We start from the raw sequence: 13,980 nt of genomic DNA on the forward strand, positions 1-13,980 counted from the left end.
GGCCTTCAGAATTTGATGCAGTGCTCCAGATGAGGTCTCACTAGCGGCCTGTGCAGAGGCAATATCTCCTCTTGCTTCTGCCTTTCTGCCAACCTTTATAGTCCCACCTACAGCTGCCATGGGATCTGTGGGGTTCAGAGTAAGTGGGGAAGGAGGGGAGAAATAGAGGGTGAGATTTCAAAGGGGAAGGCTAAGGGACTGGATGGAGGAGCGATGGAGAGTAGCTGTAGCTAAAATGGGTGGATAATGTGGGAGATCAAGAAAAAACAGAATGAAAAATGAAAACCAAATTGGAAAAAGAAACATGATGTACACAATAGTTTGGAGAAATATTTTTTGAAGGAACTTTTAAAAACATTTTAAATATATAGATTTTCAATAATAAAAAATGTAGTTATTTTGCATATCTACCTGTGAGCTGCTGCTGGAGATCAGGGGCCTTGGTTCTGTTGTACTGACTCTTATTCCTAATTCTCCTTCTCAGTTCATATTTTGCATCTTCCATTTTTATAAATTTTGGAATTTTTGCCCCCCATTTTTAAATCTTTCCTTTCTTTATTTTTGCTTTTCGTGCAGGGATGCCTTGCCTACAGGGACTGTGATGATGGCACAGCAGCTGCATAGGAGGAACTGTCAGATTTTATAAACGTGTCTCAGAAATGAAGTGGTAGAAATTGGGCCAGAAAGAGGAGGAGGTGGTGTGTGTGTGTTTAAAGTTGCTATCTGTTCAGAATTACAGGACAACCCGATTCACAGTACAGTGGGCAGCAAATGAGAATGGAAGTCTGCTTGGAGACTGAAATGAATCCTGGAAGGTGACAGGAACCCATTGGTGGAGCATTCCGGAGGGGTGATGACTCCTTTTTCCATCTCTTAATGACAGCAGTGCCCTTAGCAGCAGGCATTTGACTCTAGCATATAACTGTGGGCAGTTATCTCTTGATATAGCTCCCATAGGAATAAGTATTAACACTTTAAAAAAAAAAAAAAAAAAAGCATTGCTAAATTATTAGTGAGATGGCCAAATGCGCAGAAAATATTATTGTTGTGCCCATCATTTAATGCTCTGCTTTAGAAACGCCCATGATACAATATGTTCTGAGCAGATAGTTACTGGCAGTTTGTAGATAATGAATGTAAAAAGCACTTTGATCATAGTGAGTGTTGCAACTGGTTTAAACATATCTCAAGGACAAGCGTACTTAAAAACCTTGAAATGATTTGTGGAACTAGGAGGGCAAAGAAGAAAAGATAAGTGATTTATATATGAAGAAAATATTTGAGCTCAAGCGGCGGTTGATTTGTGTGTGATAGGAGAGTCCTCTTTGACTGAAGGACATAGTCCCTAGGTCAGGGGGTGTGCTGCTAAACCATTCTGGCTGAGAGGAGATCCGGGCAGTGGAACACACATCCATGTGTTTCCCAGGCTGAACCTTTCCAGGAGTATTACTCATAACTTGGGTGAGGGGGAAGCACCTTCACTGTTTGTATCTTCCACAGTCGTAACTGTGGTGAATCTCTGGAGACCTTTGTTTTCAGTTCATTTTATTTATTGTGGGAATTTTAAAGTTATAACAAAAGCAAAATCAGAGGAAAACCTTTCCCACTTAAATTTTTCCTGTTGTAACCGTCATTTTTCCACTGATTTTTATTTTGTTATAACATTGATATTCCCAGGATAAATAAAATAACAACAGAACATGAACCAAAACGTTCTGTAAGTTTAATCATTATATTTCTTGCTTTCAAGGTACCTAGTTGGATACTTTGTCTTAAGGATGACTTTTGTGCTTATACTTAACATCACAGTGGAACAAAATGGCTTTTTCCGTGTAAAGTGACTGTGTATGAAAGCGATACATAAAATGTTGAAAATGAAATTCCAATTTGATTACAATTGTGGTGCAGGTTTCCTCAATGCACACAATCCAGTCAGTTACCAACACCCTGCTGCAACCCTCCCGTAAATGCACCCTCACATCACTTCATTCTTACCTGGAGGAGGCCTCCTCCCTCCCACATTACTCCTCTGCCCATACAAACATCATCCACTACAACAAACCCAAATGCTCTACCCAATACCCTCTGGCAAATAGTGAAACCCTAAGATGCCCTGGCTAATTTTGGTCTATAGAGTGTTTCTGTAAATAACATTATTCTGGTTTCTTGTTATGTTTTTACGATATGCATTTATTGATTATATGCGTTTTACTTATTCTATTTTTTTATATGCTTAATGTATTAGCTCATTGTTTCATGTTCTATGTAAGGCCTAGGGCACCCATGTAAAGCCTATAGAGTTTTTCTGTTAAATGTAAACCGAAGTGATTTGTATCTGATACAGGAACTCCGGTTTATAAAAATAATAAATAAATAAATAAATAAGCTGGCAGCAGTTTTCCTTGTGCTCTTATTTTCTCAGAGCTCTCCTTAAGCGTTGTAAAATATTAGTTGAGCACAGCATGCTATATAACTCTCTCAGCTTTGTAAGCCAAGCATCTTCATAGCACAAGTTGGCATGCCTCAGCTAATATACCAGGACTCTTTTCAGCCACCACTGCTTTGTACTTGTAAATACCATGCACACAATATTCTACCAGGAATGGAGGTCTACTTCCAAGTACCGTTTACATTTCAAGGGTCATCAACAAATCTCATGGCTGGGCAGCAAATGGTTCTTAAATGAACCAGATTTGATCTGTTAAATTGCATCTTGAACCTAGTACACTCCAGAAAGAATCCACATTTTAGATCCAGTAAGACGGCTCTTTTTCTCATAGGATGCTTTTACCCAGTAATGGTCAATCTCCTTATTGCACTGCTGTGGTGCAGTGGTGAGACGAGCCTTTTGCTAAAGCCCTGGTATCTCGGAGAGAGCCGAATGACGGATCCATGTGACGCTGGCATGTTCTGAGTGCCAGCAGACAAGAAAACGAGGGCCATGGCCAGACGTTTTATTAATAGAAAGCTTATCTAGTAGTTGGTTTGTTTGCATTTCCTCCTTAAATCCCGTGAAAGATGTAGAGATGGTAGAATAGATCAGGCATGGCTAAATATTTTGCTTATTTCTGGGAAGGAAGAGTGTGCTGCTTGTATTTCTTCCTCCTCTCTTTGTGCTGCACACGGTAGCAAGGGCTGGTATGCTTGGCATGAGACCTTTGTGTCCCCGTCCCCCCCCCCCTCCCGGCTCAGATTATAACCTTAAGCTGTTTTCTTGCTTTCAGGCCTGGTAGATGTGGAACATGTGATCAACAGGAAGATGCAGCTGAAGAGAAAAGCAGAGGTAAGACATCTGGCTTGTCATTGGTTCTCTGGCCTCCAGGTTTTGGGATGCACTGAGAAGTGAGGTGGCGGAGGGAGGGCTGCTTATTGTGAGAGTGATCAGCAGACGTGGTGGCATGTATAATTTCCAGGGTCTCTTTCTCCATGGTGATCACTGTTTTTGCTTGCTTTCTTCTGCCACAGCTACAGAAATGACACAGGAAAAACCCAGGTCCTCTGGTTGGGGGTTCTATAGACTTTCAGGTTTTATTTCTGAGATTCAGGGAGGGGGGAAACATAATTTCATGGCTATTGTATAAAAAGGCAGGGGTAGAGGCTGACACCATCCACTCCTAGTAGAGTAGTTAACATTTCTGGCAGAAATATAAACTACTTTATTAATCTGTTTTAATGGACCCTGGCAAAGAAACTCCAGGATTTGTTTAATCCTTTAATTTGATGTTTCTAGACTGCTGTATCCAATGATGAGTGTCATGAACGCATAGATCCAGTCTTAAACTATGTGCTTGCTATGATTATAATTTGAAAGCAGCAGTAATAACCTTGGTTCCTCTTTTTTTGTTTTTTGTAAATCCTGTTTTCGAGCAGCTGTGAACGGCTCAAGTTTTTGAAATCTGTCACTGAGCTGCTCCTCCTTACCTACTATTAACCTCAAGTGTATTGAAATTCATATTTTTTTTTTAAATCAGAAAATCCCTTTAAGCATTACACAGATTCATGATCAGTATGAATATAGCATGCACAGCAGACACATGAACATGTGAAAGAAGAATTTCAGAAATGGCCCTAAAGGGGAGTGTGTCTTTTTATTATTATTATTATTTTTTATTTTTATTGTTCCATAAGTTAGTACAAAATATTTTAGGACTCTATCCCTGTTAGGTCAACCATGAAAATGCACGAATATGAACTAGAATGTACAATAGCTAATGTAACTTCCTAAAACTTATGATTCTGAACGAGAATATGGGAGTAAGCAGCAAGAAACTGAATCTATGTTTGTGGCATTGGATATTGGGCTCAATGGACCTTTGGTCTGATCCAGCAGGGCACATCTTATTTTCTTACAAGTCAAAAGAAAATGAATGGTCCGTAGTACCTAGACTGAGTGTAATGGATTAAGACAATTTACTGAGCGGTTAGGTTTAGGGGATATGTCATCTTAAAAAGATATTGCTTTTAGTTTGCAGGACAGATAGAGGGATTACTTCTTTAATGTTAGGTAGTAGATTATTCAACATAGGAAGGAATGAGAAAATATATAGTGAGAATGAGAGTTGAAAATAGAAGAGGGCAGGTCAATATTAGGAGTTTAAATATGGTAGCTTGACTGGGAGCCAGTGTAGGGGAGAGAGGAGTGATAAGAGCAGGGGAGACAGACTTGGTGACGTTCCAGTGGGCAGTTGGTGGGGTCAGGGGAAAATCAACAAGGTTATTACAGCAGTTAAATCTAGAAAAGCAAAGGACATATGAAGGGTGAAGTTGGCAAGAGTCCACCACAAATTTTGTACTTATAAACAGAGGGGAAAAAAGTGGACATGTGGGATTGGAGAGTAAGAGCTAGGTCAATCATACCCAGCCCTTAAGCTGAAATGGTTTGTAAACGAGGCCTGGAATCAGAGAGAGAGAGGGGTAGAAGGAAGAGAGATTTATGTCATCTTCATAATGAAAGAAGGATTAAGTCTTGTAGAGGTATTTCTTTTCCTTAAACACCAGTTCCTCATATATTTAGAACTTTGAAACTGTATTTCAGGGCTCCTTCAAAAATAGCTAGACTTCCTTCACTGTTAGACGTTGAGAAATGCACAAACTGTTTATTCTGTTCAGCTTGTTGATGCAGACAGGAAATGCCTGCTGTCTGTTCAGCATAAGAACTTTTATAAAGTGGGACCCCCAAAGCAGATCTTGTACATTTGTTATTGTAGTGGTATCTCTGATCTAGGGCAGTATTCAATGTCCTGGCACATAAGCAGTGTCCCATTCTCACTCTACTTTGGGTGAATTTCAGGGAAGCTGTCTGTGATCTTGTACCTCATTTTCTTCTGTAATCTGGCCAGTTATTGTGCTTTTTAAAATTAATAGAAGAAAATATATTTTAAAAACACTTTTTAAGCAGATCCACTTTAAATATGGCTGCTGGGTACACTTCAAGCAAGCTAAATTTTTTTTTTTTTTTTTAATTCTGTGGATTGTTGAATTCCTGTTGACTAAATGCAAAGATGAGAGTGATCTGGGGATACCCCAGAATCCGAGAAAGAAGCATAGCAGCCTGCCAGCCCCAGACTGTTGCAAGACTGACTAAGCAAAGAAGACTCTAAAACCTAAAGGCTAAAAGAAAAATTCAAAGCGAATAACTACATAAAACTTTCTTGGGGTGAGGGACAGTGTTGTAATCTTTTTGGATATGTCACTGTACTTAGAGCAATAAATTTATCATAATTTCCTTTTTATCAAAATAATCTAAATGGCAGCAGAGAATTGTGTGTCATGATCAGCTCACGGTTAGAAAGTCCATGTTTTATCAGTTATCCCTTTCTACAGTAAATGGCCCCACTGGGAGCTAGGAGCTGAAGGCTGATAACAAGGTGCTGAATAAACTTAGCAGGCTTGGTGTCTGAAAAATTACAGTCCTTCTTTACAAAATAAAAGATGACTCATTGGAAAGCTGCAACTCCACACCGTGGGGTTATCTCATGAATAGTAGGGGAATGGAGTCCAACAAACTACCCAGTGTTGCTTAAAAGATTGGGATATGTTTCCTAAGTGAATGTAAGTTCAATCCATTCCCTAGAGTACAAGACTTGGCAGTTTCTGCTGACCATGACAGGAGAAAGCAGTGCCCTAGTGATGGCAGCTGTAGAGCTGTATTAGGTCAGTTTTGATGGCATCCAGCAGCAAATCATAAGAACATGTCATACTGGGTCAGACTCAATCAAGCCCAGCATCCTGTTTCCAACAGTGGCCAATCCAGGCCATAAGAACCTTGCAAGTACCCAAAAACTAAGTCTATTCCATGTTACTGTTGCTAGTAAAGCAGCGGCTATTTTCTAAGTCAACTTAATTAATAGCAGGTAATGGACTTCTCCTCCAAGAATGTATCCAATCCTTTTTTAAACACAGCTATACTAACTGCACTAACCACATCCTCTGGCAACAAATTCCAGAGTTTAATTGTGGGTTGAGTGAAAAAGAACTTTCTCTGATTAGTTTTAAATGTGCCACATGCTAATTTCATGGAGTGCCCCCTAGTCTTTCTATTATCCGAAAGAATAAATAACCGATTCACATCTACCTGTTCTAGACATCTCATGATTTTAAACACCTCCATCATATCCCCCCTCAGCCATCTTTTCTCCAAGTTGAAAAGTCCTAACCTCTTCAGCCTTTCCTCATAGGGGAGCTGTTCCATTCCCCTTATCATTTTGGTCGCCCTTCTCTGTACCTTCTCCATTGCAACTATATCTTTTTTGAGATGCAGCAACCAGAATTGTACACAGTATTCAAGGTGCGGTCTCACCATGGAGAAATACACAGGCAATATGACATTTTCCGTTTTATTCACCATTTCCTTTCTAATAATTCCCAACATTCTGTTTGCTTTTTTGACTGCCGCAGCACACTGAACCGACGATTTCAATTTGTTATCCACTATGACGCCTACTTCTCTTTCTTGAGTGGTAGCACCTAATATGGAACCTAACATTGTGTAACTATAGCATGGGTTATTTTTCCCTGTATGCATCACCTTGCAAAGATTGCAGAATGTTCTAGAGTCCAGCAGATAAGATGTAATGCTAAAAAATGCAGTTATGAATTTACACTTCAGAAACCAAAGAGAGAGGTACAGTATAGGGGATGAAACTCTTCTAAGCATAAAAGAAGAGAGGAATCTGGAGGCTATCATATCTGATGATCTTTAGGTGGCCAACAGTTGGATAAGATGATGGCAAATGCCAGAAAGATGATTGGGGAGAGGAATGGATAGAAGAAAAAAGGAGGTGATATTGCCCCTGTATTACTCACTGCATGAGGAACAAAATGATAGTTTGCAGATTTGGGCTAAGGAAGAAGATAAGTAGTCTTTAAACATATGTACCTCATTAAGAGTTGAGAAGTAGTCATTTTGATCCAGGGCATCTCAAACAGTGCAGCTAATATTTTGTGCTGCCTGTAAAAGTTCAGTCTTCTGGGAGCAAGTCTAACCACATACCTGCCCAACTCCTTTTTTTTTTTTTTTTTTTTTTAAAGTAAGCAGTGAAAGCAGATATCTCAGAGCCAGGGGGCATAGGATGATGTGACAACAGAAGATGGATCTTATTAACCATGCACGATGGATTGTTCCCCGAGCATAGTGATAATCCTTGGAGTAGAGCCCGATAATTTTAAAGACCACTAATGAAGGAGACTTCTTAATTTGAGATTTAGATAGAAACAACTCTCATTTGCAAATTGGATTCTTCAAAAAGGCCCACACATCAGGGGCTTCCAAACTGCAGTAGATATTTGCCACTGGGTCCCAAAAGATTTTCAAGTGGGACATGTGATATAACTCCACTGTAGTTACTCAGCCAAAACCCCACTGTAGAATAGTAGGGATTGGTTCCAGAGAATGTGAATACTCCAGCAATGAACGACAAACATCTGAAGACTGGAAAGGAAGGAGTAAAGACTAAAATGCTAAAACACTTAGTTTGAAAAAAGGACATTGAAGGGGAGGGGAGGGGACATTGCCTTGGGTAAAGCATGGCTTTACCCAAGGCAAGTCTTGCCTCACAAATCTGCTTCACTTTTTTGAAGGAGTTAATAAACATGTAGATAAAGGTGAACCGGTAGATGTAGTGTATTTGGATTTTCAGAAGGCATTTGACAAAGTTCCTCATGAGAGGTCATGGGATAGGTGGTGATGTCCTTTCGTGGATTACAAACTGGCTAAAAGACAGGAAACGGAGTAGGATTAAATGGACAATTTTCTCAGTGGAAGGGAGTGGGCAGTAGAGTGCCTCAGGGATCTGGATTGGGACCCTTACTTTTCAATATATTTATAAATGATCTGGAAAGAAATACGACGAGTGAGATAATCAAATTTGCAGATGATGCAAAATTGTTCAGAGTAGTTAAATCACAAGCAGATTGTGATAAATTGCAGGAAGACCTTGTGAGACTGGAAAATTGGGCATCAAAATGGCAGATGAAATTTAATGTGGATAAGTGCAAGGTGATGCATAAAGGGAAAAATAACCCTTGCTGTAGTTAAACAATGTTGGGTTCCATATTAGGTGCTACAACCCAAGAAAGAGATCTAGGCGTCATAGTGGATAACACATTGAAATCGTCGGTTCAGTGTGCTGCGGCAGTCAAAAAAGCAAACAGAACGTTGGGAATTATTAGAAAGGGAATGGTGAATAAAACGGAAAATTTCATAATGCCTCTATCGCTCCATGAATACTGTGTACAATTCTGGTCGCCGCATCTCAAAAAAGATATAATTGCGATGGAGAAGGTACAGAGAAGGGCGACCAAAATGATAAGGGGAATGGAACAGCTCCCCTATGAGGAAAGACTAAAGAGGTTAGGCCTTTTCAGCTTGGAGAAGAGACTGCTGAGGGGAGATATGATAGAGGTGTTTAAAATCATGAGAGGTCTAGAACGGGTAGATGTGAATCGGTTATTTACTCTTTTGGATAATAGAAAGACTAGGGGGCACTCCATGAAGTTAGCATGTGGCACATTTAAAACTAATTGGAGAAAGTTCTTTTTTACTCAACGCATAATTAAACTCTGGAATTTGTTGCCAGAGGATGTGGTTAGTGCAGTTAGTATAGCCGTGTTTAAAAAAGGATTGGCTAAGTTCTTGGAGGAGAAGTTCATTCCCTGCTATTAAGTAAGTTGGCTTAGAAAATAGCCACTGCTATTACTAGCAACGGTAACTTGAAATAGACTTGGTTTTTGGGTACTTGCCAGGTTCTTATGGCCTGTATTGGCCACTGTTGGAAACAGGATGCTAGGCTTGATGGACCCTTGGTCTGACCCAGTATGGCATGTTCTTATGTTCTTAATTAGAGAGATGATTTCTTTAGGTAGGTAGACTTGTGTGTGTATGGGGCAAGAATATGTATGAGCAGCACAGATGCTGCAGCTCACACCACACAATGTATGTTATAATAGCAAAATTAATTTGGTTACAGCACAAAGCAGTGGGCTACAAAACAGGGAAACCAGGGTTCAAATCTCACTGCCACTCCATGTGACCTTGGGCAAGTCACTTCACCCTTGGTTGCCTCAGGTACAGACTTAGATTGTAAGCCTTCTGGGGATAGGGAAATACCTGCAGTACTTGAATATAATCTACTTTGAAAGTGCCAAAAAGCAGAATAGAAATTTAAATAAAATAGAGGATTATGAAAGGAAGGATTTGAAGTCCTTGGGACTGCCCTCTGGTCAGGGAAGTTGTCATCTCTGGTTTGGTCTTGCTGGTTTCAGTTGCTCGTGTTTGTTGGAATCAGAATCGGACGGTTACCCAAATTCTCTTTATGCTGATTTTTAGGCACTGGTCCATCTCTGGGCTTGTCATTTCTTGGTTGGTTCTGCAGGTTCAGCCAAGGGATGCAGCTCATGCTGTTGGTCAGGTCAGGGTGTGGTTACTGCTGTTGGTCAAGCTGTGGTGGTAGCCTCATGCTGGCTGTATGTAGCTAATCACTACACAGTCTCAAGGAAGAGTCCTTATCAGAGAAGTACTTCTGGCTTGTAGCATAGGTTGTTTACTTGCAAAGAATGAAAAATGTCCTTTAATACTGTTCTTGAGGCCTACTAGTTTCAAGCCTCTTGTAGCCTGTTTACCTCAAGCAGAGTGACTTGGCATGAGTACATTTGATGTTCAGTGATGCCAGTGGCCAGTTTGCAAAATGTGTCTTTGGTTGGGTGGCAGATTCTCTCCTCTCCTGGTTGACTTCCACTTTGCTTCATCCCCACGTGGGCTCCACCTGCACAGCAGGCTTCTGTGTCACACTTCAGTGTCCCTCCTTCTGGCACAGAAGCAGCTTTTTCAAACAACCTCGCGGCTAGCACGTGGCTGCTGTGTGCAGCAGATGGTCCAACTAAATACGTGGCCTGTGAGTTGTTGCATGAAAAGTTCCAGTGGTGACCTCTCCCTCTACCGGTGTATATATACTCTGAAATTTCATTGCTATAACAAGTTAGGTATTTTAAAGTTGAGAAAATTTAGAAGCAGGATGCACAACAATATATATTGCTGTATGTTTCAAAACCAGTACGTAGTAAGTGGGGGAAAAATCAGTAAAATACCACATTTTTTACTTGCATTTTTAAAATGTATATCTTTATTGATTTCCATACATCATAATCAAGAGAATCTTAATTTAAGAAGCATAGTGATGCAAACAAAATCACAAAAGAACAAATCCAAAAAAAGAAAAAAAAAAAAAGCTTACATCACTATTTAAAAGACCACATTGTAAGGGGGAGAATACTAGGAAACAATGTCAAAGGGAGAAATCCCCCTCAGAACCTTACTAAATCTCATAATACAGTGTTACCGTCCCCTAGGATATTCTTATTCTGTAGAAACCCCTCAAATTGTAAAGGATCAAAAAGGACATAGGTAGTGCCTTGGAATTTAGTAATACATTTTCAAGGAAATTTAAGTTTAAAAAAAAAAAAAGCAAGCAGCCTCCAAAGCCAATACGCACTGCTTTTTTTTTTTTTTTTTTAACAAAAAGCATTTCCAAGTTTTTGTGACTTGCATTTTAACATTTTTATTTTGAGGTGTGTCGTGGTTTTTGTTGCAGCTGATGAGGGCATGGAATGGAAAAGATTCTGAGCCTCTGTCATGGAGAATGCATGAAGGGGAAGGTGGCTGAAAGGTTTTTTTTGGGGACGGGGGGAGAGCAGAATTCAGAAATGAGCCATTGTGTGCAGAGCAAGAACCTCAGCTTCTTCTTGGTCGCTCCCGAGCGGCTCTCTAAAGCCTTTTTGTTTTAGCTGAGTTCTTTTCAGCTGGTGTGGTTTGTTCCTTTTGTTTTATTCCCACCTCGTGGTGCTGAGCAGTTTCCTGTATATTCGGTGGGTTCCTGCTACATTCGTTGCGTAATGTAGCGGTCACTGGAGGGTGACGCATCACTGAAGCGCAGGAGGACAGGAGTAGATCATTCCGAAGGAGCGTTGATATTGCACATTAGCAGCAGTGACCGCAAAGGGCAGCATACTTGCAGGGGAGTTGGCTGGCAAGTTCTACTGGGTCGTGAGGTGCGACGTCATGCGGAACCCTAGGATTCCCATTGCTCTTTGAGTGTAGCCTGGTTTTGTTCTCAGCTGCTGCAGTCTGTGCTGGCTCTGCCCTATATTTGGCTGATGGCAAATATAACAGTAACATGTTTTGTATTGTTTTTGGGGGGAAGGAATGGTTTTAAGTTCTTCATATGTTTCTTTGGTGCTTGCTGAGGGATAAAGCTGCTGTGTTTTTGTCATCTAGAAAGCTTATCATTGAGCGTAGCACAAGATGCTTTTTGTATTTGTTCTTTTTGCTTTAAAAAAAAAAAAAATTAAAATCCCTTTGTCGTGAGCTGTAGTTTTCCATGGATTTAAAAATATTTTTCTCCCTTTCATGTAGAAGCTCCATTTACTCTCTCTGATGGCCAAGAAACCATCCTTCCAGGTCACCTTGCCAGGCCATGAGGTGTGCTGCAGTGAGTGGAGGTTAAAGACTGATGTGCACGGACTGGGAGAGGGACCTTGGGGTTGATAGTGTCTGGCAATCTGAAGGCAGCAAAGCAATGTGACAGGGCGATAGCTAAAGCCAGAAGAATGCTGGGCTGCACAGAGAGAGCAATATCCAGTAAGAAAAAGGAGTTGATAATTCCCTTGTACAGGTCCTTGGTGAGGCCTCACCTGGAGTACTGTGTTCAGTACTGGTGCCTGTATATCAAAATGGATAAAGACAGGATGGAGGTGGTCCAGAGAAGGGCAACCAAAATGGTTTGGGGTTAGTATCGGAAGGATCTGAATATATATACCCTGGAAGAGAGGAAGTATAGAGGAGAATATGATACAGACCTTCAGATACTTGAAAGGTTTTAATAATGCACGAACTTCAAATTTTTTCCATTGGAAAGAAATCAGTAGAACTAGGGATCAAGAAATGAAACTCCAGGGGGGGGGTGACTCAAAACCAACACCAGAAAATATTTCTTCACGGAGAGCGTGATGGATGGCAGGAACGTCCTTCCAGAGGAGGTGGTGAATGCGAAAATAGTCAGTGGCATGGGATAAACACTGTGGATCCCTAAAGACTAGAGGATGGAAATGAAGAAAAGGATACATGGTGATAACTTGCAGGTGTGGCAGTTACTGCCCTTAACCAGTAAAGCTTGATACTTTTGATGCAACTGCAACATTGCTCTCCGCTTCAATGGCAGGGGGGGGGGAAAGGGGGAGTTGGATTCAGACAACAACCAATGAAGGCCCTGACTTTTATGGTCTGGGGAACTAATAAGCATGAGGGTAACCTGTACGGAGCAGCAATTACTACCCTTAACAGGAGGCAAGGGATTACTGCCCTTAACCAATAAGCCTTGATGATTTTGATGCACATCACTCTCTGCTTTGATGGCGGAGGGTGGGGAGAGGAATTGGATTCAGATGATAACCAACACAGGCCCTGACTTTTACGGTCTGGGGTACAAGTGATTAAAGTACAGGACTGCTTTTAAGGTCAAGTCTATAAGCAAAACACATCAGCACTGTCTGAATTTTCAAGAAGGCTCATCGAATAACTATACAGAATGGCAGTTGCTATCCTTAAGAGAATCACTGGGGTAACCTGCGTGGCAGATAGTACCATAAACTTGCTGGGCAGACTGGATGGGCCATTTGGTCCTTTTCTGCCAGCATTACTGTGTTACTATGAGTTAGCCTGCTTCACGTCTAAGTCTACCTGTGCTAGCTGGCTCGAAGCAAGCAACCAGAATGTTGCTGAATCTGGATTGCTGCACGGAAATGCAAACATCGTAAACTTGCTTCTAATTTTAACTTCTATATACTTGTCGTGTGCTTTATTAGAACAAGTAGGTATTAGCTGGTTCTCCAGCTCCTGTCAGCAGGCTGAACCTTTTCCTATACTGTCACTTAAATTTCTACCAAAACCAAGAAAACGAAACTTGCAAATATTGGTTCAGGAGGGCCTTCAATTGCAATTATATTCATAGGGAATGGGAAAACGTCTTTTTTTTTTTTTTTTTTGTTGTTTTTTAAATGAGGCCCAAAGTGGCAACTCCCTTCAGTTGCTCTAATAGAAAATCTTGGTGTATTTATCTGTTTTTCATACAATGAATGGCTAACACAGATACAGTGAACATGTGTTATCCATTATTACCTGTTAATACTAATCTTTGCCCATTTTAATGAAATGTCCTAGGGACCCAGCATGGGCACAGAATAACTTCTGAAGTTGGCTTTGCAGCAGGGGGCATGATAGACAAGTCTATTGTGCTAACCCTGCACAACAGGATCTGGGCACTGGCCTCGTTGGCACCTCTGCCAGAAGAAGTCTGACCAGAGCCACCTCCTCCCCTGGTCACAACACGACCCCCCTGGATGCCTCAAGCTCCTGCACTCTCCTTGCCAGCGGGAAGAGAGGTGCTTTCCTCTTTCCAGCTTGCTCATCTCTGTCAAAATGATGCTGAC

General features: G+C 40.9%; 1 protein-coding gene across 2 annotated transcripts in view; it reads left to right on the top strand.

Moving 5' to 3' along the window:
* Positions 1–13,980, top strand: part of SOAT1 (sterol O-acyltransferase 1) — a 108,415-nt gene that overhangs the window by 47,627 nt on the left and 46,808 nt on the right. For both annotated transcript variants that reach the window (XM_029618112.1, XM_029618113.1), the window contains exon 3: positions 3,225–3,283. In XM_029618112.1, coding sequence (XP_029473972.1) covers positions 3,225–3,283 — 59 coding nt within the window. The remainder of the gene's footprint in view (positions 1–3,224; positions 3,284–13,980) is intronic.

The sequence above is a fragment of the Rhinatrema bivittatum genome, chromosome 10 (genome assembly GCF_901001135.1).
Source record: "Rhinatrema bivittatum chromosome 10, aRhiBiv1.1, whole genome shotgun sequence".
Lineage (NCBI taxonomy): Eukaryota > Metazoa > Chordata > Amphibia > Gymnophiona > Rhinatrematidae > Rhinatrema > Rhinatrema bivittatum.